Here is a 26,068-nt window from a genome sequence, read left to right on the forward strand (position 1 = left end):
CAAAAATCATCTAAAATTATTCGCATTTATTTAGGTACATCCTGTATAAATTGGAACATAATGTTTGTCATTTTCATTTAATGCACAAAGACGTAGACGTTAAATGAGAAAAACGTAGAGATGCGTACATTATCGGGAATAGTGGCGCATCCTCCTCCAAAGGAAGGTCGGAATAATCAATAATAGAAGTACGATGGGGCGATTGCTGGAAACGCGTTTCCGTGTAACGCGCGTCCGAGTGAATTTTCCAACCAATTGCTAGTAGTAAATACCATTTCCGGAACACGGAGAACTGGTCGTTGGAAACACCTGCGGCCCAGTGTCACGAACATTCGCTGCTCTGCTCGGCATCGTCATTGGTATTTAATTGAATCTGCATCTCGCAGCACAAATTGCTAACGACCTCTATTACAAATGACCGGGAAATTAAAATGTCGCTTGTTGAGCGATAAACAAATGCGCCGCGTTATGCGGGATATCCATAGGAAATCGAGCGACATAAGCGGTAAGCAGATGCGCGATTTGTTCCTGCAGATCTCCATCAGAAATACAATTTCTTATATTTTTTATATGGATTTTATTCATCAATACCAATTGCACGCTTCTCATTATATCTGTCAAATATTTTTCGTCATGTACTATGATCAATTTTAATTATTATTATTACGTACATATCTTCTTATACTTTCGAACGTACCTAATCTAATCCAAACATTATGGCGAATTTTATTCGTCAAACAATACCAATAAGACACTTTTCACTATATCTGTCGAATCTTTTTCATTATATATTATGGTAAATTTTATTTATTAACTATAACAAATGTATATCTTCTATTAGGTATATGTATATCTTCTTATACTTTCAAACACGCCTATAATCCTGATCTAAACATTATGGCGGATTTTATTCGTCAAATAATATGAATAGGATACTTTTCATTACATCTGTCAAATATTTTTCATCATATATTATAACAAAAATTTTATTTATTAGCTATATCAGATGTGCATCTCTTATTATGTACATATATCTTCTTATTTTCTAACACACCTAATCTAACCCAAACATTATATGTCGGACTTTATTTGTCAATCAATACCAATAGGACACTTTTCCATATATATCTCTCTCGAATATTTTTTATTATACATTATGATAAATTTTCATTAGCTTTATCAAACGTACATCTCTTTTTATGTACATATATTCTTATTTTATCCAAACATTATATTGGATTTTACTGATTAAACAATACCAATAGGACATTTTTCACTATATATCTGTCACATGTTTCTCATGATGAATTATAAATAAATTTTAATCCTATGCTATATCAAATGTACCTCTCTTTTACATATCTCGTAATTTTGCGTAATGCAGAGCAAACGGATCGAAGGGAATAACACGGTGTCGTTTGTACCGGCTCGATTTGATCAACAGCTCTGTTTTGCGTTGAAATTTTACCTCTCTCTTTCTCGCCCTCTTGAAGGGATGTAATTTTATATATCGCATTTCGGTCGCAACGCACGCTGAACGTGTCTTTATTCGAAGAGACTGATAGAATTTGCATTTTAATTGACCTTTATAAGAACAAAATCGCTTCGTTTCGACGCGAACAAGCCGTGAAAGGGAAAGTCCCGACCGTTCGGCCAACCTAACTCGCTGCTTCATTTCATTCGCCCAACCCCGAGTTGGATACTAACGCCGCTTCATCGAACAATCCGCCGTACAATCACCACCGTGCAGATGTTGAGGAAACGAGTTTACTGCGAGATTTCAAACGGATTGTCGTATCGATGCAGTCACCTCGTCTCCGCATTTCTCTCATTGGACCGCGATCGTATTGGCTGTTTCGTCGGTCGAGTAAAAAAAAAAAAAAAGAACAGCCATCTGAAACGGACGGATTATCCGTTTGCATACAAATGCTTCTCCCGTTGAGAGGATGCTGAGCACGAAATTCTGCACAAAGTATTTTCTATCCCCGCGTATGTACGGTCGATCATAACAACGATAATGCGATATGAGAACTGGATTTGTCAGAATTTTTATTCCACAATTGGAATTAATTTCAAAGTTATTTGCTTCTTCAACATCGCACATATAGTGTTAATATATCGCACAAATGTGGTTATATAGTACAATACTTAAAAAACAGTAAAGAAAAATCTTGCGATTTTATGAGCACGTCTAGTGTTTTATGTCGCTTTATCCTGTAAAATAAGTGATAAAGCCATTTAATGTGATCAGTGTTAGATGATTTTAAAATTATCTAGATAAAAATATGTAAATTCAGCTTAGATAAGATGAAGATTATTTTTGAATTTAAATATATCTAGATAAAAGATAAAATTATATAGCAATTTATCTAGATAACTTCCAAATAATATTATTTTTAAAATTGCTTATGTAAACACAGTTATTTAAAAAAATTTAAATTATAAGAGGGATATAAAAATATATTCATATACTTTTATTTGTAAATTTTTGTCGCTTACTGCTTAAGTTCTACTACTTAAGTATTTTTATGTGCTATGACTTTATTATCTAGATAATTTAGTAAAGATAACACTTTTTTTCATCTAAGATGCAGATATAGATAATATATATTTTTATTATCCATATAAAGATAACATGACGTCAAAATTTCATCTATAGATGAATATCTGTATAATTTTATTTAGATAACAGCAAACACTGAATGTGATATAAAGATATAAATATGACTGACGTTTTTATAATTATTTTCGAATATCTAGAATTACTGCTGTTTAATTCTATCGAAAAGCTTTCAGATTTGCATAAAAATTGCAATAGAGATAAATATTTAATTTGAACTCATTTCTAAGGGAAATATTATTATCAAATATTATATTTATTTTAATCTCGATAAAATTTTAATATTTTTATCCGTGTTTTCCTTATTTATATTAAATTAATACTCGAGAAGTTTCAACGTGATGTGTGTTTTGTAACATTTTATAAAATGTTAAAATACTTTATAATGTATAACGATCACGGAGAGAGAGAGAAAGAGAGAGAAAAAATCTTATAATTCTAGCAACAGGATAAATGTTGCATCGCAACCCTATTTAAAATTTTCAGCTTAAATTAGTAAATAAATTAGTGAATAAGTGAGTAAAATTAGTAAATAAATTAGGAAATACCTTAAATTAGTCAATAAGCTTAAAGCAACCTATATATTGTCAGTAAAATATCGACCAACTTTCGACTTAAAAAATGTTAAAAAAAATATTTTTCCTTGACATAGATGCATAATATGCATTTCGATAACGTGGCGCACGCGTTCACGATTGCATACAAGTATTCTCATTTGTTGATATTCTTCGTGCGAGCTTAGGTTCGGCACAATTGCGGTTTTGTAGCACACTACGATAGGATCTCTCTCTTTTATATAGGCTCAAGGATATGTTTCGCCTCGCGTGCAAGTAATGCATGCGCAAGGTAGACGACTGCAATTCCCTGGTATCATTCTATATACACATAGCTTTAATATTTTTATCGAATTTCCTAGAAAGGAACTGTCTATATATATTTTTTTTGACGTAACAAAGCATCACAATCGCATGCTGTGCATTTTAAAACTGTAAATATTGGAAAAAATATCGAAAGAGTCGAGTTTGTGCAGACATATACATATATTTTCTCCTCTTAATCCTACGTAATAAATATGCTTTTAATATTTTGTTGAAAAATATATACGTTCTGTTTTCTTTTTCGACAGCGGCTCTTTGTTTCTTGAGAAATTTCGAAATAACTGAATCGCGAATATAAAATATTGAATACACATTTTAAAGCGCTATTAATTCTTCATATACGGCCGATGTCTATTTGCATTATGATTCTACAATGGACGCCATGTTTTATGTATGAACGCAAAAACGTTTGGACAATTTGCCCGGCGGATCAATCTACAACGCTTTTTCCATCCTTTTCGAATCTCCCATTTCTCTGTCGAGATTGCACATTGCATTGCGGCGGAAAGAGAACAGAACAGAGAGTATCAATCCCGAGTGCGTCGAAATAATTCGCGAAATCGGCCGCGGTCTAAAAAAAAAAGAGAGAGAGACCGGTTCCAGATTTTACCTTCCGCGGGATCCGATTTGCATGCAAATCTCTCTGAATCCGGATCCATGCCCATTCACACGATTATATTGGCTCAAATTTGTATTGTCCCTCTCGAGATTTTAATCGCGCGAAAACTTGCCGTTTTAAGAGAGAAGGAGAAAGAGAAAATATGTGTACAGGGTGTATAAAATGTTCCGGTATAAAATGTTACTTCTTAACATTTCGAAAAATATGCATTTTCGTTCGCCAAATATGTGTTTCAAACAAAAGTTGTAGAGCTTTAAGTTACGCTTAAGTTACCTTGAATAGCACTATTTAGAATTTTTTAAATAGAAACTCCTATTTTTTATTAAATATTCTTATAGCTTTTCAAAACGCATAAAACAACTTTCCATGAGATTTTATTTTTAACATACCATATACAAGTATTAGGGTGTTTCTAAATAGATGCGATAAATTTTAGGAAATAATTTTTGTCAAAAATTAAGGAGGGAGAAGTAAAAATTAGGTTTTCCATTTTTTTCTCAAATTTTGGGCAAGTTAGAAAAATGAAATTTGGTGAATATTTTGCATTAGTAAAAAAGGATATTGATGAATATTTTTTAATCTGACTGTATTGTTATACAGGCTAAAATCTTAAATATTTAATTTTTTAAGAAAAACGAGAATCATCTAAAAATGCGTTAGAAAGCTTGATTTCTTTTATTCTATCCATAAAATCAATAGTTCAAAAAAAATAATAAAATAAAATAAAAACCTATTTTTCAGCTCCTTCTTTGGCACAAAATGTAACTCCTTAGAAAAAAAATAAAAAAACATATAATTATATATAATAATTATATAAAATGTATTCTATATAATATAATATATGCATACATATATAAGATTAAATCTATACTTTTTTATTAATTTATAATTTTTTAAAATTTTAAAATAAAGATAGAATTAAACATTTCTTTAATAAAGTTTCTTCCTCGAAAAATGTTTCTAATAGATAATTCTTTCCATCATTATATGTCTTAATTATTACGTTTTTCATCTTTAATCTTTCAAGAACGTAAAGATTCGTTGTTACGACAAGTGATAAAAAGGAATGATATGCAAAAGCAACAAAATTCCAATCTTACGAAGAATAATTTTTTCGTATAATATACATTATTCGCAATATTGTACGGATTTAAAAAGAAATTGCTTTGAAAACGACCGTAATTAATTTTCTTTATTAAATAAAATAAATGAGTAATTTCTTTTTCTCTCTCTCTCCCTTTTCTTTGTTTTTGAATAAAAAAATGTTTGATGAAATAAAAATGTAATATTTAGTTAAGACTAATGAATATATAATATATAACATCATAATAAAACGATACTCAGTACGAGTATAATTAATTTCGTTAATAATTGAATATACAAAGAGATTGAATAATTTAGTACACTTTTATTCGCACACACACACTTGTACAGTCTACTTGTAAGCAGTGTTTGCTGTTATCTAAATAAAATTATATAGATGATCATCTAGATGAAACTTTGGCATCATCTTATCTTTATATAGATAATAAAAATATATATTATCTATATCTGCATATCTTAGATGAAAAATGTATTAATTATCTTTACTAAATTATCTAGAATAATTTTCAGATAATTTTGATTTAGAATCATAGTACAGAAATATTTAAATAGTAGAACTTAAGCAGTAAAGCGATAAAAATGTATAAATAAAAATATGAATACATATCCCTTATATAATTTACATTTTTTTATAATTGTGTTTACATAAGCAGTCTTAAATATTATTATCTAGATGAATCGCCATATAATTTTATCTTTTATCTAGATATATTTAAAACAAAATCATCTTTATCTTATTTGTCGATAAAATTTTTTAATAAACCTCTAATTATAATTAAAAATAATATAATTGAATATATATAATTTGATTTTCATAATGATATTTTTAAACCAATTAAACATGAATATATTAATATTGATATTATAATTATTGTTGGATATATTATTCTAATATTTATTCTTATAAAGAAAAATAAAAATATTAAAAAAAATATAATTAGAATTTTAAAAAATTGAAAATCTTTATCGACAAATCTTTATCTAAGATGAATGTACATATTTTTATTTCATCTTTATCAAATTTTAAAATCATCTGAGCACAACACTGCTTGTAAGCCAGTTACGCTCGTTATGCTATTTGTAAGCATAACCAGCATCTGATTACCATGAGCTTAGAGTAGCTTAATCAAGTAGCCTTGATTAAGCTACTCCGGTATAATTGACTGCATCGTCAGAAATTTGCTTCTCCCAATACGATTCAGGTTCGATAGCAAATATTCATCACTTAACGTGTTGTTGCAATTTGAATCGATCATCGGGATTGTGTCGCAAATTCCGATTATTATTTTTCATCAAATTAGATATTATAATCTTAATACTTTATGACTTAAGGGGATCCTAAACGGTTGGCTGAACTCTGACGGATGCTTTGAGAAGTCGCTTTTGTTTTTTTTTTTTATCGACAAAATATGAGGTTAAACCTAAGATGAGATTAGAACTAAACTATAGATCTATTTATTGTCTAACAATAAATATTAAAGTATTAATATTAACAAAGGGCGAAGCGTTCTAATTTCAGGTAAAAAATCCGTATAGCCAATAAATAGATCTATAGTTTATCTAACTTCATATTTTGCTGATAAAAAAGGAAAAAAAACGAAAGACTTCTCAAAGCATCCGTCGGAGTTCGGTCAACTGTTTAGGATCCTCTTAAGGGGATCCTAAATGCCGTCCTGTTTTATTGATAAAATATCATCAAGTTTAATCAAAACATTAAAAATTTTTGGTTCTTAACATAAAATCGGTAGGTTCACGCTTTGTTTCAATATGTACTTGAATTGTGAAAAAGTATTTATTATTTTGTTCAAGTAATAAAAAGAAAAAGGTGCGCAAAAATGTTTTTAAATTAAAAATTAAAATTGTTTTTGTTATTAACATAAAATTGGTAGGTCCGCGCTTTGTTTCTATATGCACTTCAATCGTGGAAAAGCATTTATTATTCTGTTCAACCAATAAAAAGAAAAGAGTGCGCAAAAATAACGTTTTATCAATAAAATAGAATCTTCTTAAAGATCCTGATTTATCGGTAATATAAACCGCATTTCTAAAAAATTAATAGGTATTATATACAAAAAACCCTATTCCAATTTTCAATTAATACATATTTAATAGAGTTAAAACTAACATAGAGAGTCTTGTTTAATTTTTGATTGCAATTATTTTAAGACTAATTGACAAGTCTTTCTCTCTCTCTCTCTCTCTCTAATTACTGAAATTAACTCTGAAATAAGGCTAGCTTTTTTCAGTCTCCAGTTGGCAAGCGAGGCCATAAAGTAAAGGTTCTCGAAAATCGGTTCTCGAGCTGACACTTGGTTGTTCATTTCCGGTATGGGTTAAGATGGTTAGGTATCAGTGCTCCGCGTGGAAGTGTCATGAAGGAGCGCGAGGGTTCTCGTGTTAGAAGTTGATTGTTCCGGTCTTGTGCGGTATGTAAATCTTCCTAATTTCATCCAGAGATTCTCTCACTCTTGCCCCCTTCTTCACTTTTTCATTTCTCATTTTTTTCTCTCTTTTTTCCTTCTGATATTCTACAATCTCCTCTGTTACTTCAGAGACTCTTCAGCTTTTTTCCTTCATCAAAATTATTTTCCCGCAATTTACCGACGTCGAGAATTTTCGCTACGATATTGACGTGGAATTTCTCCGCTTAGCGAGAGATTTATCGCGGGTGTTAAGATTAATGATCATGGTCATACACATTTAGGTAAATGTTAAAAGGGACGCACATTTAAATGGTTATAAAAAGAGGGGCCGAACGATTTTTCTTTTTTCAAGTACTTTGATAAAAATTGTAAGCGCAATGTGATATAAAAGTTCAACTCACTTTAATTATTCATTCAATATAAATACATATACTGTTTTTTTTTTTAATTAATAATTGTATTGAATATATAGCATATATAAATTTAAAAAATATAAAATAGGAGAAAATTAAAAATATAATCGTTAATGAACGTAAAATACAACGTATTTTTTCCAAATTTTTTATTAAGATATCTCTCACAACTATATGTGAAAATATTTTGTTCTGTTTGAGAAAGTTGATGATAACACTGTTTATTTATAATATCTCATTTTAATCGTCCACCTTGAATTTTTCGAAATAAATACATTTTCGACAAAAAATGTTTAATGGTAAAATTAATTTTGAAAAAAAATAATTTATTTCTAAAAAATCTTTTTCTCAGAAGCCTCTCTAGATGAGAAGTTGTCAGCTTTAATCTTTCATAACATGGCTAAAAATGAGATATTAAAATTTTAAAAATGCATTTTATAAAGGATGATGTTCTTTCCAGATATTAATGTTTTTACAAAAAATATCACAAAAAAGTCATTTTTACATATTAAATTTCAATTATTTTGAGAATCTGATGTGCTAGTAAAATTTGGTTTTCAGCACCTAAAAGTCTATAAGAAACACTTTGGTTTCGCTTTAAAACAATTTATGGCTGTAAACTACAATTTAAAATAAAGATCAACTCCTGATCTATTTGCTAATCTTCCAGGATTACGAGGAAAAAAATGTACTCCTATCGCATCCACATCCTGTGTTTAACCAATCATTTTGAGTTTTATCTTTGCCCTTTCATAATATGTAAGCTCGTTCCGGTTAAAAGGTATCCCGTATCTCGAAACACGAAATTATCTAACTATTGATTATTTCTTTAATAGTAGTAGCGTGCATTGATTCGAGCTCATTTCAGATTGTACAATGAGCAGGTAATTTCTCTTGCAGTTAAACCGTAGCGAGCTCGCATCGCACGTTTGAAATTACTTCGGCGAAATTGTCGAGTCGCACGACAACCTGCTTCGAGCCGCGATATCTACGTTCTCGGAGCCGATCGTGATTGTCTCGAGAGAAGCGAAATGAGAGGAGTATTTCAATGGCCGCCATAGCTTTTGTGCAGCTATCGCACAGTGCTTAACCTTTGTCTGAGACGTACAAGGCATAAGCTCGGCAGTAAATTGTATGGAACGATTTACTCAACAAATATGAACAATTTATAATCAAAGAAATTATTAAATTCATAGGACTTACGGAAAAATATCTAATGAAAATGAAGAAAAGTAAAAGAATATATTCCCATTTATATTTTTATGAAATTTAATTTTGTATAGATAATCAAAATATAGATAATATATAATAAATATAGATTTTTTTGATATTATATATAAATAATATGTAATATAAAAAATATTACAGATAATAAAAATATGTATTATCTATATCTGCATTTTAGATAAAAAGAAGTATTATCTTTACTAAATTATCTAGAATAATTTTCAGATAATTTTGGTTTAGAATCATAACACATAAAATACTTAAATAGTAGATCTTAAGCAGTAAGTGATAAAATTTATAAATAGAAATATGGATACATATATTTTTATATCCCTTTTCTAATTTACATTTTTTATAACCGTGTTTACATAAGCAGTCTTAAAAATTATTATCTAGAAAATTATCTAGATGAATTGTCATATAATTGTATCTTTTATCTAGATATATTTAAAACAAAATCATCAATATCTTCTCTAAGATAAATTTATATCTTTTAATCTCATCTTCATCTAACTATTTTTGAAATCATCTAAACACAACATTGAGTATAGGATATTTAATGTAATTAATATAAATAAGAGCAAAGATAAAAATAAAAACAATTACTAAACACAGAATAATGGATAAACAATAATTATTAAATATATTTTCCTCAGTAAATAAATTAAGTAAATTTCTCTTTACTTGTGTTGCGGCATGTAATTATCATTGAGACGGAGCTTAAAATATTATATTAAATTACGCGTCTTTCAATATCGAACATTAATCTTTCGCTTGAATTATTGCAAAAATTGTTTTTCGTCGTCAAAAAAATAAAAACACTCGCAAACGGGATATTCGCAACAGATTTCCGAAGCGATCTCTCTTTAATATCCTCTTTGAATTTAAATCATTGAACTCGTTTTTTTAAACCGTCTGATAAGTTACTTTCTACAAGATTAATTGCATCGAGATAAGTTTTTAGCAAGTTCTTAGAAGATGAAAGTTTCGAATGTTTTTTCAAAGTACAAAAAAAAAGAAACAGATTAGGGGAGAACTTCGGTTAAAAAAAAAAGAGTTATCTGTATTCCAAGAGCACACGTAGAGCGTTGGTAGAAAGCATTGCTATTTTTACCTACGGAAACCTCGCTAGAATAAATGTATAAGCGCGCAGAGGAGAGTTCTACTTTGAAATAAATAGCTGATTCAGACGAATGAGTTGTATTTGAATTTAAATGCATCTTTTTTACAAACTCTAGTCCTTCCTCCTTTTTCTCTCTTAATAACGTCAAAATCGTGTGGCGCGATCGGATATCTGTGTACGTGGCTGTTTTGCCTTGTAGCACGTTGTTAGTATTGTAATGGGTGGTGGTCCCCGTCACACACCACGCGACAGATTGCTGAGTGTGTAAGAACAACTTTGTCGAATAAGCGAAAAGAGGGTGGAACGAAGGAATACTCGTTCAGCAATTTTCAGCACGTTGCAAATTGCATTTCATTTAGAAGTGTGTCACAGCCGTGTATAATATTTCCACGGAAAGTGTCCCGCGAAAAACAATATCTTTAGATACGCATCTTTTCAATTTTCGAGACACCCCGATATTTTCAATATTTATCTAGGCAAGAAATTAAGGAAAATTTTGAAAAAAAAAATTGTTGACAAAGAGTTTGATATTTGTATTTATTTTTAATTTAGTTTCTGTTTTATGTTTGGTAGTGTCTTGTTTTTGACATAGTGTATTATGTACAATTCCTTCGTTCTTCTTTATATACAATATATCTTATAGAAATGTATCACTAGTAACGCGAATTAATCACTTATTTCGAGTACTTAAATTATTGTATATCAGCAATTTAAGTACTCGAAATGAGTGATTAATTGACGTTATTAGTGATAAATTTCTATAAAAGATTTAGTATTTTATGTTTTTAAACACATAGGGGCGCACATGTAGTCAGGATAGACCCTCATTCAGTTCTTTATTTTTGCGCAACCTTACTCTCTACGTTAAATATATACTTTATGTTCTTCTCTTTTTCGTTGCGTGTACCGTAGTCCCGTTGTATTAATAAAAATCTCTGCTTTTAACGAATATTATTAATAAAAATATAAGCTACTTTACTTATGATTAGAAAGAAAAAAATTGTGGAATGAAGCAGCAAATTTTTTTTATCGGTCATATTTGTTAAGAGAGAGGAGGCAGAAGAGGATGTAGTTTCTTTGGTTTCCAGAAGCGCCGTAATTTACACGAGCAAGTTGCCAACATGTACATGGTACATGTGTTATCCGCTTCCGACAGAAAGCTAGGAAGGTGTCAGACTGTTTTGTCAACGCGTTATTTATGGCTGCTAGTATAGTATATTATATTGATTCGCTTATGCGATCGACTTTCTTAGTTTAATGCATGCACTCTCTTTTTAATTAAAAATTTGAAATTTGAAATAACGATAAATTATCTTATATATTTATTATATGCAGTTACTCGTAAAATTTGATCAAATCTTTTGATAATTTTAATATATTATTTAGAAAAACATATTGCTTTAAGAAAATATTTTTTACTTGTATATTTAATATATGTAAATATGTAAATACGAAAGTTTGTTTCTATATATTTGCTCTGATTTCTTTTTTTATTATATTACATTTTTGCATTTGTTATATTTTTTTATCATACATTAATTTTATAAAATTTTATGAAACATTTTATCACGATTGATTAATTAGTGCAAAAAGATGTTATAAGAAATAATACAAAAAATAAATAATTCTACATAAAACAAGTAAATCGGAAAAATAGAAAAAATTCCGGTCTTTCTATCAATAATGCACTGAAAATTATTTAAACTTTTACATCTTGAAACTACTATCCTTAGATCAAATTTATGCAGAATAATCCGCGCGTTATTGATATTTATTTTAATTATATATTAATCCAAAATCAAATTGCTCATAATAATATATAGTAGAAATTTTCGTATCACTAGAATATTGATAAAAAATCAATATGGGAAAATATTAATGTTATAAAATTATATTTTTTTTTTTGCAAAATTGAGCTTCATGAATTATATGTAAATACCTATGAGAAGTTTTCTTCTTAAAAATGTATTTGATCATGATATGGTCGCTAAAGCTACCATCATATATCTAACAATAATAGAGCCATCTCTAAACGACTCCTTCGAGACTTCAGAAATATAAATTCACAATGTGGATTCTCTGTCTCTTTTGCCTCTCCACTCCATCTACTTTTCTTGGCTGGACTTTATCGCCTGGCAGACAAAGCCAAGAACACGAAAGTGGCACAGAAAAGTTTCTGTTTGAGATAGAAAGCAGAAACGATAATGCTGTCGCGTTCAATGTTAAATAATCTTCGCAGATGGAAAACGTTGCAATGTAAAGTGTCTAATAAGATTATATTCGCGCTATGTTTTACAAACGTTTTGTTTTATTAACATAAATAATCTGACATCAAAAAAATTTTAGGAGATAATTCTTTGTTAAAAATTAATAGGAATTTTTTATATAAACATATATTTCTATATTTCTCCTTAAGGAGTTACATTCCTTCAAAAGAGGAACTAAACATCAAGTTTTTAATTTTTTTCTAAAATTTTGGACAAGTTAAAAAAATGAAATTTGGTGAATATTTTCCACTAATAAAAAGAATATTTATTAATATTTTTTTAATCTTCTCACATCGTTGTAAAAAGATGAAACTAACAACCCTTGTTTAATTTTTTATTATTGTTTTATTATTTAACCAAACTTGAACGTGATCATCTAAAAATATGCGTCGGAAAGTTGGATTCCTTTAAAAATTTTATTAATTCTATTTTTTTTGTAAAATCAATTTTTTTAAGAAAAACTAAAAATAAAAATAATTTTTACCCGCCCTCTCGAAAAAGTGTAACTTCTCAAAAAGAGATATAGTATATTTATATGAATCCTCCTTAATTTTCGACAAAGAATCATTTAAAATCTAAAATTTTCCGCACTTATTTAGAAACACCATGTACCTATATAAAAATATGTTCTTCAAAATAATTACGGGATCAAAAAAATTGTCCAAAAATAGGCAAATTTTAAATAGCCGTAACTTTGTTTCAAAAAATGATAATTTAAATTTTAAAAAAGAGTTTTAAAGCTTGAAATCTTCAATTCTGATATTTTAAACATACGGATCACTATAAAAAAATTATCACAACAAGTCTATGATTTTTTGCCAAGTTTAGTATATTAGGAGGCACATAAATTTCAGTCGATAAAATTATTTTAGTCACTTTGCGTAACTTTTTTTCAAAGTTTAAACAAAAAAAAGAAAACTCGCAAATTTCTACGTTATTTTCATCTATTTGTAAAAAGTTGACAAATTAAAACAATTCAGTCTCTATATCATACTATAGAGCAAAGATTCAGGTTTAAGAATCCATTCTTAAAATTGTTGGACGATGATTTTTAACGGAGTTATGAACGATTAAAGTGAAAATGACATTTTCTCTTCAATTTGCGATAACTTGATAAGGAAAGATCGAAATTTACATTTTAAAAAACGATTTTGTAGGGAAAACTTCAGGCTTTAATGCGAAAATGTCAAAAAATGTTTTCAAATCTTCTTGTGCATGCGATATGTCTACAAAGTGAGAAGAAAAATTTCCATTTTGTTATGCTCGTTATTTTCCGTATGTATAAATATCAGAATTGAAAAAAATAAAAAAGCTATGACCTTTCGAAAGTAGAGATTTCAAGCTTTAAAACCCTTTTTTAAAATTTAAATTATCATATTTTGAAACAAAGTTACAGCTATCTAAATTTTGCTTATTTTTTGGACAATTTTTTAATCTCTTAATTATTTTGAGTGTATATTTAAAATACAAATTAAAATAAAATACAATTAAAAGGAGAAATATAGTATATGTTTATTATATAAAACACCCTTAATTTTCAACAAAGAATCATCTATTTTTTGCACTTATTTAGAAACATCCTATATACATACAGTTTTTATTATATATATATACAGTACCCTCCATAAGTTTGGAAACACCTTACATTTGACAGTTAAAGAATTGCATGGCAGCGATCTGTTATAAATAAAAATGTCATTTAAATATTTTATTTTGTGATTCATTTATATAAAAAATTTACACAGATCTGTCAAAAGGATCCTCTTAATTTAAGAGAAAAATTCTCTAAAAAAGTATTCTTTAATTAGATATTCGTAAGAATATAAACTTAATGGAATGTTTTTTATCAGTATATTATCTGAAATATTATTAATCGTGATAACAAAAAACGGTCTTATAAATGGACACTTGTTATTTATTGCATACAGTACTCTTCTCAAGTTTGGAATCACATTTTACATTTTACAGTTAAACAATCACATGTCAGCGATCTGTCATAAATAAAATCTATCACATACTGTATATATATATTTTTTTAAAATTCTGTATATATATATATATAATTTAAAAATGTAAAAAGTCAAAAATCTCTTTCATAACTCGCAGTTCTTAAGATAATATATACCACATATCACTGCTTTGTGCGAAAGATGTTTTGCCAGATAGAAAGAAATAGTGTTCGCTAAACGTTGGAAGTTCTTCCCTTCTCGTGGAGATTGATACTTTGATGCTCGGTTAAACAAGATCGTTTGCGAGAATATTAGTTTCGTGTTCGTACAGCGCATGCCGCAATCAGTCGCCCTTTTGCTTCGACATTTCCATCCTCGATCTCGTTTACCTTGAATAAAAAGGTTCAGCGAGAGAGCGAGAGATAGAGAGTGTCTGTTCTATTGAAATTTTAAAGTATCAAGGGAGCATGGAACATCTCAAAAGCATACAGTCTTGAAACTATTTGGAATTGACTTTTTAAGAGAACAGTTTCAATTGGCGATTTTATTCTTTTTCTTGCTCTCTTTCTCTCTCTTTCTTCTCTTGCTCGTCCTAAATTTTTGATTTTACTTTTATTACATCATTTGTCGCTTTAATTGCAAATAAAAGTACAGTTACATAAGAATCTCCAGTGTATTTCCGTCGCAAGTAGATAATTGAAAATTCAATATCTAAACTACAGAAAAATATATATATAATAATATATATATATAAAATACATAGAAAAAATATATATAAAAAATATATATAAAATACATAAAAAATATATATATAAAATATATATAAAATATATATATATATATAATATATATAAATAAAAAAAATATATATAATTTAATACACCTTAATCAATTTTATAGAAAAAACTTTTTAAATTCGATCACTCTCTTAAATCCTTATTTTTTTAATTTAGGGATCGCGTAAAATAAAAGTAGGTCGAGTACGATACTGCCCTTTGAAAAAAAGTTACAAGGGCAGGTTGTACTCATTAGGAGGTGAGTCTTGAGAGGCCGAGTTTATTTAGAAGCAGAGGGGATGGGGGCTCCTAAGTCGATGATGTAAAATTCAATTATTCTTCCGGTGTCTGGAAGAGAATTATCTCGAAAACGATCTCGACACTCGAGATTTTCATTACAAATTGAGTTACGGCGGAATTTCAATCTCCACTATCGATAATCGAATTGTAATCGCAATGAGAGTCCGTTTTGCTAATAAAGATATAATAAATATAAGGGTACCGGACGATTTTATTATCGGAGCACCGATCTGTCAAATAATACGGATAAGTATTAATCTCTGAATTAAAATTTATTATTGGTAGAAATAGGAAAATATTTTTTGTTGTTTTGCAAACTCGTATTTTTTTCAGTACGCGAAAATAAGAATATACATTTACTTATTCTCGCAGAAAAAAATTTGAAAACTAAACGCTGTGATTTTATTTTCTTCTCTTTCACCTCTCCCTCTTTTCTATCTTTCATAGAAAATTAACGCGTATTTTCGTCGAAAAATTGTAAAAACTAGACTGTGTTTTTATTTTTTTTTTACAGAGAAAAAAGTAATATATCAATGTTTTCATGAAAACAACAATAGACGACTGACGCGGATGAATAACCGCAGTTTGTAAAACACAGCTTTATTCCCCATACACACGTATATATTTTATATTTAAAAACTGGTATTTTGTATCCATTAATATTTTTAATTCAAAAAAACGTGTATACACAGAATATTTCTTATCGTAGATAACATTGCAGCTGTCACATCATAGAGGCACAGCATTGGTTTTTTTTATAAGAATGAAATATGTTTCTATTTAAATTATTCTTTATTGTCTATTCTGCGTTCTATATGAACGATCTCATTCGAAAATCTGTGTCAGAGAATTAATTTGATTTTTCGAATAAAAATTAGTTTTGTTGTTTCATACAAATTTCATACATTCTATAAGAAGAATGAATGCTAAATCGTACCTTTTGTTAAATCCTATTTTTTAAACAAAGTTCAAATATTTTAGCGTGTTAACGTTGTCGCAGCTAACTTCACTCAAATGCCGCAATATTTGTTTTCTTCTTAAATGATCCGTTGATAAGTGATGTTCATAAATTTATTTAGTGCGATTTTCATGAAATATTTAGCACTTCATGCTTAAACTATCACACTGAGAAAGATAAGAAAACGTATTAGTAAAGTATTTTTTCATCTTATTTAATTCTACATATAAAAGCGTTGAAAAATCGGCAAAATGTTTTAAGATTATTTTTTATTCACAAATTTGACAAAGTAATAGAAGTTTGATAAAATATACCACTAACTTTTTTCTATTTATCGTACTGGTACGATTTACTAAATTTATTTTTTCGTTTAGGCATTAGTTTTTTTCTTTATATTTAGATGGACGGCCAAAGGAAATTTTATCAAATTTTAAAATATTTATTTATATTTTTGCGTAATACAAAAAGTATTTTGAAGAAAATTTAATTTTTGTATCACATATATTTTAACTTTTAAATTAACACTTAAACACTTAACACTTAAATTTTTGAAGCAAATTTATGATTATAAATACGACATTCTTATAGATATGTTTTGTTGCAGACCGAGAACTTTGGTAAAAAATAAAATTTTATGATTACAAATTTGTAATTTTATTGTTGGAGATGTAATTTAAAATAAATCAGTATTGTAAATCGTACCAAATACTTATTTATTTTTAATTTTTAACTTACGATATGAAACCATGATAAATATATGTTAATATTTAGTACATATCGTTGACGAAGAACTATAGTTTCAGGTAAATAAAAAAATTTCGTCACTTCTTTGATGGTTCCAATTTGAATATTTACTTTACAGGGTACGATTCAGCATTTACTTTTCTCTATATACTTTATATTATACGTGTATAGGAAAGTGTGAAAAAAATTTGTAAAAGCAGTTTCTTAATAAAATAGTTCCTTCTCTTTGCAATTATAAATGATCCTTCGATGTAAACGTATTTTTCAAATAGACTGCACGATGTTTTTGTAACAAGGAATAGCCTGTTCTGTCTTTTACTGCACGATGCGACAACGCATGCGGTTATCTTATCTTGTTGTTATATCTATAAGAACCAAAGCAGGCTAAACACATTTATACATATATATATGAATTTAATCTATATTTTGTACACATACACACACACACACACACACACATATATATATATATATATATATAATATATATGTATATACACATAATAAAAAAGTCCGTTTGCGCGCGAAAGCTAAAAAAGAAGAAAAGGAGGCGCACAATATGAACCCCCGTTGATTTTTGCCATATGACCCCCGTTCCACTCATAATACCTTAATCCTTTGATGCAGACGAAGATTCGCACGATAAAAAAGGGACCAACCAACCAGTCGACCACCAAACACTCGCGATTTTCTTTTCCTCTTTCTCATTTAAGGCACGCGGTCGCGCGCCGAAGCTCAAGACGCTTTTCGCAAAATTCGAGATTTCGACCGCGGAGCGATATATCGAACGGACCGGAGGATCGATAGGCAGCTAAGTGGAGTGTGGTTTAGCTTGGCTTTTGAATAGGACATACCCAGTATGTCCATGACTGAGTCCCGTGATGACCTGCGCTCGTAATAGTGGCGACAGTAGTACTGGTGCCGTATCGGTCAGACTTGGCCACGGAGACCGCCACCACCACTACCGCAACCCCTCCCTTCCTCCGCGGACTTCTGCAAGGCGCGCACCCCCGCCACTGGAATGGGCGTGGAGAGAGAGAGAGAGAGAGAGAGGCGCAGGAGAGGGAAGGGTTGGAAGAGGGGGTTGGAAAAATGTTCAGTTCCTCTCTTCCAACCCCCGGTCTCTTTCTACTGCCGCGCAATATTTTTGCTGTCCCTATAACCGACACGATCGGCCTTTCTATGGAACAGGACAGGATGAAACGAACGCGACACGAACGCCTATATATCGATATATACATATATAAAGAACGAAGAATGGAATGTTGAGGGGATAAGCGACGTCAAAAGCTTGTACGGCCGGTTAAAACAGACCCGACTAGGTCACCGGGGATGAAGTGCTGGAATATAAACGCGCGGGTGCCGGGATTAAGAGGTGTGAAGTACTGATTTAGAGTTTTGTCTAATAACGAGTTCTCTTTTTTTTTGCTGTGAAAACCAGATTTTGCAACAATTGCCAAGAAATTGCTCTAAAGCACCATATCCGAAAGACATTCAGAGAATATCCAGAGAATATCCAGAGGACATCCTCCAAATGTTCTTTGAACGTCTTCGGGATATGTGTGCTATTAAGGTGTACACTATATCCGAAAGACATTCAGAGAATGTCCAGAGGATATCCAGAGAATATCCAGAGGACATCCTCCAAATGTTCTTTGAACGTCTTCGGGATATGTGTGCTGTTAAGGTTGCACACCTATATCCGAAAGACATTCAGAGAATATCCAGAGGATATCCAGAGAATATCCAGAGGACATCCTCAAAATGTTCTTTGAACGTCTTCGGGATATGTGTGCTGTTAAGGTGCACACCATATCCGAAAGACATTCAGAGAATATCCAGAGGATATCCAGAGAATATCCAGAGGACATCCTCAAAATGTTCTTTGAACGTCTTCGGGATATGTGTGCTGTTAAGGTGCACACTATATCCGAAAGACATTTAGAGAATATCCTAGAGGACATCCAGAAAATATCCAGAGGACATCCAGAGAATATCCAGAGGACATCCTCCTAAATGTTCTCTGAACGTCTTCGGGATATGTGTGCTGTTAGAGTGCGGGAATGTTGAGGGATTCGATTCATTTCTAACTGTAAGCAATAAAAGATATTCAGAGAATATCCAGAGGATATCCAGAGAACATTTTCAAGATGTTCTCTGAACATTTTCGGGATATGTCTGCTGTTAGAGTGTGGAAATGTTGGGGGATTTGATTCATTTCTAATTGTAAGCAATAAAAGACATTCAGAGAATATCCAGAGGACATTCTCAGGATGTTCTCTGAACGTCTTCGGGATATGTGTGCCGTTAGGGTGCGGGAATGTTGGGGGATTCGATTTATTTCTAACTGTAAGCAATAAAAGTGTGTGTTGAGTTGAACAAGAATGGTGTTTTGAATAATAGTTTAACTGGTATTTATTTGTTAAAGTGTTTTGAGAATGTTTCTGGTAGAGTAAGATATAAAAAATATATAAAGGTAAAAAATAGTTCTTTTAAAGAAATGACATTAATTTGGATATTCAAGATATTAGAATTTTACTTTTAACATGTTAAAATTTGTCAAATCAAAATTTTTCTTCAAACATTCTGGCTTTTATTTATATGACAAATCATGATAATAATTTTATAATACAATAATTATTTCCCTTTTTTATATTTCTTAGATAACGCAGATAATTAAAATAATTAAGGAGATCCTAAACGCCGTCCTGTTTTATCAATAAAACATCATTTTTGCTTTTTCACGATTAAAGTACATGTAGAAACAAAGCACGAATCTCTCTACCGATTTTATGTTAAAAACCAAAAAATTTCTTAAATTTAAAAAGTAAAAGTTTTGTTATTCTTTATTAGAATTTTTTGTTCTTAAGTTAGGATCCCTATAGGATAAATAAAGATAAAATAAATAAGTATGATCTGCTAATTGTGAAACTAAATTCATAAATACCTTTTAAAAATTACATAAAAATTAACAAAGTGAAAAAGTCACAAATGTGATTAAAAATAACGAGAGATAAAAATTAGCGAATACATGTTATGAAACATACTTAATACAAAGTTTCTAAACATGCTAAGTTTGAGAATAGTGTGTTGTTCGTAGCATATCTCTTTTTCTCTTGTTATGTAGCTTAACAAAGAAGTTATCGTAACTTGGAATTATGAAGGATTATACATATATTATGTTAAAGTGTCTTTTGTATTTTGCATTCTTATATTGTGTTAATAAAAAAAAAACGAGAGACTTATATGTCATCTTATATAAAGATTTGAAATATGGTTTTGGAGAACTATTATAAATATTGCAGCGGTACACATAGAAGAAATAATGGAAGTGTGAGCTTAATTTTTTGTAATTTTCCTAGATATTTAAAGGAAACCTAAACACCGTGTTTTATCAATAAAACATCATTTTTGCGCACCCTTTTCTTTTTATTGGTCGAATTAATAATAATGCTTTTCCACGAGTTAAAAACAAAAAAAACCTGTTTTTTAATTAAAAAATGAAAAATTTGTTTCTGTTCTGACATTTCAAGTATTTATTCCCAAACTTGCACAGTTATGTTGTAAAATTCGGGGGATTCGGTTTCCTGCACCGCGGCTCGCCATAACGTGCATAACATATATATGACAGATGTTTGCCGACGATATCTCGCAATCGACCTTCCGGTTAATGGGTCATAGGTCGCAGACCCTATTAACTACTCTACCCGGTACTAGACACAATAAATTATATCGCTCATTAAGTGCGCTCTACACGTGGGAATATTCCTTAATGGCTTTCCGCCTTCGCTCGAAATGCTTGCGTGCAAATGCTTCCGCCTTTTCCTAATTACAATTTCTCCCGTCCGCAAAAATCGCGGTCTTATTTCTGCGACGTGTATAAACGTACCATTAATATTAATAATTAAAAAAAGTTGCGAAAGAAGATGCAAATCTGGGCGGCAAAGAAGATTCCGAAGCACTCGGAAAGAACACATTTGCATTTTGCAACATTTAATATAAAATATATATATATATTATTTCTTATTTGACAGAATAATTGTGAATGGAAAATTGAAAATAAAATGTATACGAATAAATTGTTATAATAAAATTGTTTCGTCCTCTTAAGAAAATCGATGTTGAAGAAATTGAAGAATTAACATCTTCTCTTCTCAATTCTAGAATTAGTTAGTGTACGTGACACCATATGTATGATTCGAAAATGAACTTGGAGAAAAATCACCATTTATTTTGTTTCTTTTTTCTTACAATGTAATATCTATGCTTTTAGCCAATTGCAACGGGGGAAAAAGGAAGAAAGGCCATCCATAGGAAGCGATTCTTAAAGTCCAAGCATCGTTTACTTGTTCCTGTACGCGTTTACGTATTATTCGTACGTGTTGCCACCCCTACTTGACTATCAGCTTGATAAATATGGGCGGCTGTTGAATAATGCAACACGGCAGCTCCGGCAGTAAACAAGTAACGTAACACCACAGGGTAACCGATTCGCCTGAACCACTCTGACTGACCTCGCTTATGCGATTCGCCACATTTTCCGCAAGCCATCGGTGACGTATTTTGTAGACAACGTTTCTAAATATACGTTTTTCGCAAAACGTTATAGTGTACAGTAGGAAAATTCATGTTTTTTGTTAAAAACGGTCCCCGTTAAAATTTTGGTGTTCAATATTTAACACATTCTTGTGTTAATTTAACATATTGCTGTTGTGTCAATTGAACTTAAATGTTAAATTATTAAAACAACTAAAAAAGATGTAAAAATAACACAATGTGTATCTATTTTTAATTTTACACAATAAATATGTTCTGCTTTATTAGTGACAAGATTTATCTATTAAAATTTACAAAAAAAATGTTGATTTTCTATTTTACAATATATATAAGTGGGGATAATAAAATCTAAAATTAACATATTTTTTGTTAATTTTTACATTAAAAGTATATTAATTTTACACAAAATTTATTTTAAATTATTTAAAGTTTTGTTTTTATTTTGTTAAAATATTAACACAATATTTGTGTCTCCATTTGACATATCCATATTATGTTGAATTAACACACAAATTTTTGTGGATTGTTTGGGAGATATGATATCTGTTAAAAATAGAAATTTTTTAATTGTGTAGTTTACAGCCAAAAATTCTTTTAAATCAGACAAAGTGTTTTTTATAGTTCATTAAATTTTTCGCTGAAAACGATGCCGCAAACTTTTAGCTAAATTTCTGACACGTCAGATTTTCAAAATAATTTTGAAGCTCAATATGTAAAACAATGGCTCATTTGCGACATTTGAGATATTTTTGCAAAAAAGATTAACATTATTTCTTATACATAAATTTTTGGATGCTGGAAATGATGTCGCAAGCAAATTTTTACCAGCACATCAGATTTCTGATATAATTGAGGTTTAATATGAAAAAATTCTTCTTTGTGATATTTAAATTTTTCTTGTAAAAAAGGTCAGCGTTATTTTGAAATTCTGATCAAAAGTCATGAATATATTGTTCATCTCTTGTAAAATGCATTTTTTTATTTCAATATTTTACTTTTTAGCCATGTTAGGAAGGATTTCCAGAAATCCAGAGTTTTGCTGAGATAGCAAATATTTCGCCTATGATGATGAAGTCATGTAATTATACCTACTCATTATTTGTAACTGTTTATAATTGTTTAGAGATATCGATACACATACACAGTGTAACTTATAGGATGTCTCATTTTCATCGCCCATTTTATAATTTTTTAAACAATGCGTTTTCGAGAAAATGTTCCAAACAAAAGTTGTATGATTTAAAAGAGGACAAATAAAGATAAAATAAATTTTGGAAAAAATAATTTTTTTCAAAAAAAAACCTTTTATCCTCAGGAACATCTCCATATGAAAAATAGTTCCCAGTTTTAATCTGAGATGAACAATTCATCACATACATATGATCAGAATTTCCAGAAAATATTAACTTTTTTCACACAAAAAAATCTCAAATATTTCAAAAAGCCATTTTTTGCACGTTAAACCTAAATTATTTCGGAAATTTGGACAATGGTGAAAATTGGCCATACGGTATTATTTTCAGCACTAAAAATCTATAAGAAACATTTTCCCTGGATTAAAATAATGAAAAAAAAATTATTTTGTAAACTAATGTAATTTATATAATTAATTCTGTGAAAAAATAAAAGTTACAACTTTCTCTCTCTCTCTCTCTCTCTCTCTCCTTCTTTCTTTCTCTTTAAGATGGAAACTAAACTTTTAAAAAGCACAATTTAATTTAATCTCTTAAATTAATTTGTTATTAAATTAAATATATAGCCTAAATTTTCAATCTTTATCTTTCTTATCTATTTAGAATCGCATGTAAATATTGAACATTCGTGCAATGCGGTTCTTGACAAATTATAGATGAGATTTTTATTTAATTCTCTAATAAACTAGAAGGAGATTTTTGTACACATAGGTATAAGTATCAGAAAGATAAAAAAAGTAATAAATCGCGATACTTCAGCTAATAATGAGTGAGAAGTAAAGTCACGCGATCTGTGTGTTTGATGTGGGTTATTCCGTTAGTAGTGTTTAAGTACGCCTTGATGGCTTCAATCACGTCAAATGCGCTGCGTTTGATTACGTTTGAGAATTCCGACATACACGTGATTCTGTACATGAACACACAGACACACGTACACAGTATTATAACAATGGAACGTGTAGAGAGGATTGATTAAATACGAAAGCTTTACGCATCCCAAATGTTCAATAAATTTTTAATGCATTTATTTAAATAAAATAAAGAAGAAAATATAGATGTTTATACGCGACAGATTTTTTCGCTACTACATATTTGAATAATATTGAAAACCCGTGTGAATTTTAGCGTAAGAATAAAAATATGATAAAATAGGAGTTATTTAGTTCTTAATTTTAATAAAAAAGATATTGAAATTAAAAAAATCAAGGTAACAAGATTGGGAAAATACCGGTACGTAAATTTCCGCTGATAAAGCGCAATATTTCAGAGCTACGCTTTTTTATTTCGTTTGTAATTTTTAAACTACCTTAAAAAATGTATTAGCGTGAGTACTTTGAGTAAGTAAAGAGATTAAGTTGATTTAAATTAGATTAAAAACTTAGTTTTTTTTCCTCTTAATATTTATAAAAAACTAATTGTGTGCTTACTTATTTTATCAAAATAAAACATATGTAAATTTTAAAAAATTCTTAATCGCGAAATAACTTACATTTTTATTAAATTTATTAAAAAATGTGAAAAAATGGTATACATAAATTATTTCAGAATATTGCAATTTATAGAACAAATCAATAATAGCATAAATCAATTTTTTTCCATCTTTAAAAAATGGTTTATTTTTCCGATCAAGTCATTCAATTATCAAATCTTTTTCTCTGTAATAAGTTTTCAAATTTAATGAGTCCATCTCTTTTCCTTTCCTCCCTCTTCTCTTGTATAATCGCCAAATTATTATTCGCGAATTCTTTGGCTCTTTTTCAACACTTATCCTCCAATATACTTTCATAAGGTGAACTCGCGTAGTTTGGCTCGTCGGGTAGCTTGTATTCGCCTTTGCGCGCCATTGAATGGAAGAGGATGGACGATTTCTAAGGAAGATCTCTCTCTCTCTCTCTCGAGTCGGCAGACTTTCGTGCTATAAAGTTGTTCTTGAAGTATTCCTATATCACCCACACCGTTGGTATGCCAATATAGTGCTCGTCCTTTGTCACCCTCCTACCACCCCTCATTCCCGAGAGCGTGCTCTCGTCGACCACTCTCGTCACATCCTATGCTGCGCTGCCATATTCCCTCATCGACCAGCAGAACCATGTCCCCTGACCCTCCCGCATACTCCGTTTCGCACGCGGTGGTATGTTCGCATGCCGGAGATATAATGATTGGCAGCGGACTGTCTGCAGTCCGACCGCGGCGATACGTAGACTATATTCCCTTACCTAGCCTTCGTGGATAGCCACTCGTCCTCGGTTGATAAAAATGTCCTCATTATTATGAGGAATTCAGTTTTAATTATATACAATTGGATGCGTATGTTAATAAAATACTTGACACACCTAAAGTCACCAGATTAATTAACCTTTATACTCCGACGCCATTTTGAGTCCAAACACTTTCCTTATACCCAGATAGCACCATGTCCAAAATTGGTGCATGAGACATCTTTAAAATACCTTTGGGATATCATATCCTAAGATTTCTTAATGATGTCTCTTATGCATCAATAACCTTCGTGGATATAGCCACTCGTCCTCGGTTGATAAAAACGCCTTCATTATTATAAGGAATTCAGTTTGAATTATATACAATTGGATGCATATGTTAATAAAATACTTGATACACCTAAAGTCATTAAATTGATTAACTTTTATACTCCGACGCCATTTTAAGTCCAAGCATTTTCCTTATTCCAAATAGTGTCATGTTCAAAATTGGTTCGTAAGACTTTAAGAGGTTTTTTGGGATATCATATCATAAGATTTCTTGAAGATGTCTTAAAGATTTCTCAATGACGTCTTATGCATCAATTTTGGACATGGTGCTATTTGGGTATGACAAAAATGCTTGGACTCAAAATGGCGTCGGAGTATAATAGTACATTATCTAATATGTTTACGCATAAAGTCCAATTGGGCACATCT

The 26,068-nt window shown here is 30.0% G+C and overlaps 1 protein-coding gene across 2 annotated transcripts in view; it reads right to left on the reverse strand.

The window, feature by feature from the left end:
• cpx (synaptic transmission protein complexin) overlaps positions 1-26,068 on the reverse strand; it is a 220,856-nt gene that overhangs the window by 35,837 nt on the left and 158,951 nt on the right. Inside the window, exon 1 of one of the 2 annotated variants that reach the window (XM_029303130.2) lies at positions 18,255-18,339. The exons of the other annotated variant lie outside the window; for it this stretch is intronic. Coding sequence (XP_029158963.1) covers positions 18,255-18,267 — 13 coding nt within the window. The 5' untranslated portion in view covers positions 18,268-18,339. Of the gene's footprint in view, positions 1-18,254; positions 18,340-26,068 lie in introns of those variants that run through there. 2 annotated transcript variants of the gene reach the window in all.

The sequence above is a fragment of the Nylanderia fulva genome, unplaced genomic scaffold, assembly GCF_048542155.1.
Source record: "Nylanderia fulva isolate GAGA-0341 unplaced genomic scaffold, ASM4854215v1 Scaffold43, whole genome shotgun sequence".
Lineage (NCBI taxonomy): Eukaryota > Metazoa > Arthropoda > Insecta > Hymenoptera > Formicidae > Nylanderia > Nylanderia fulva.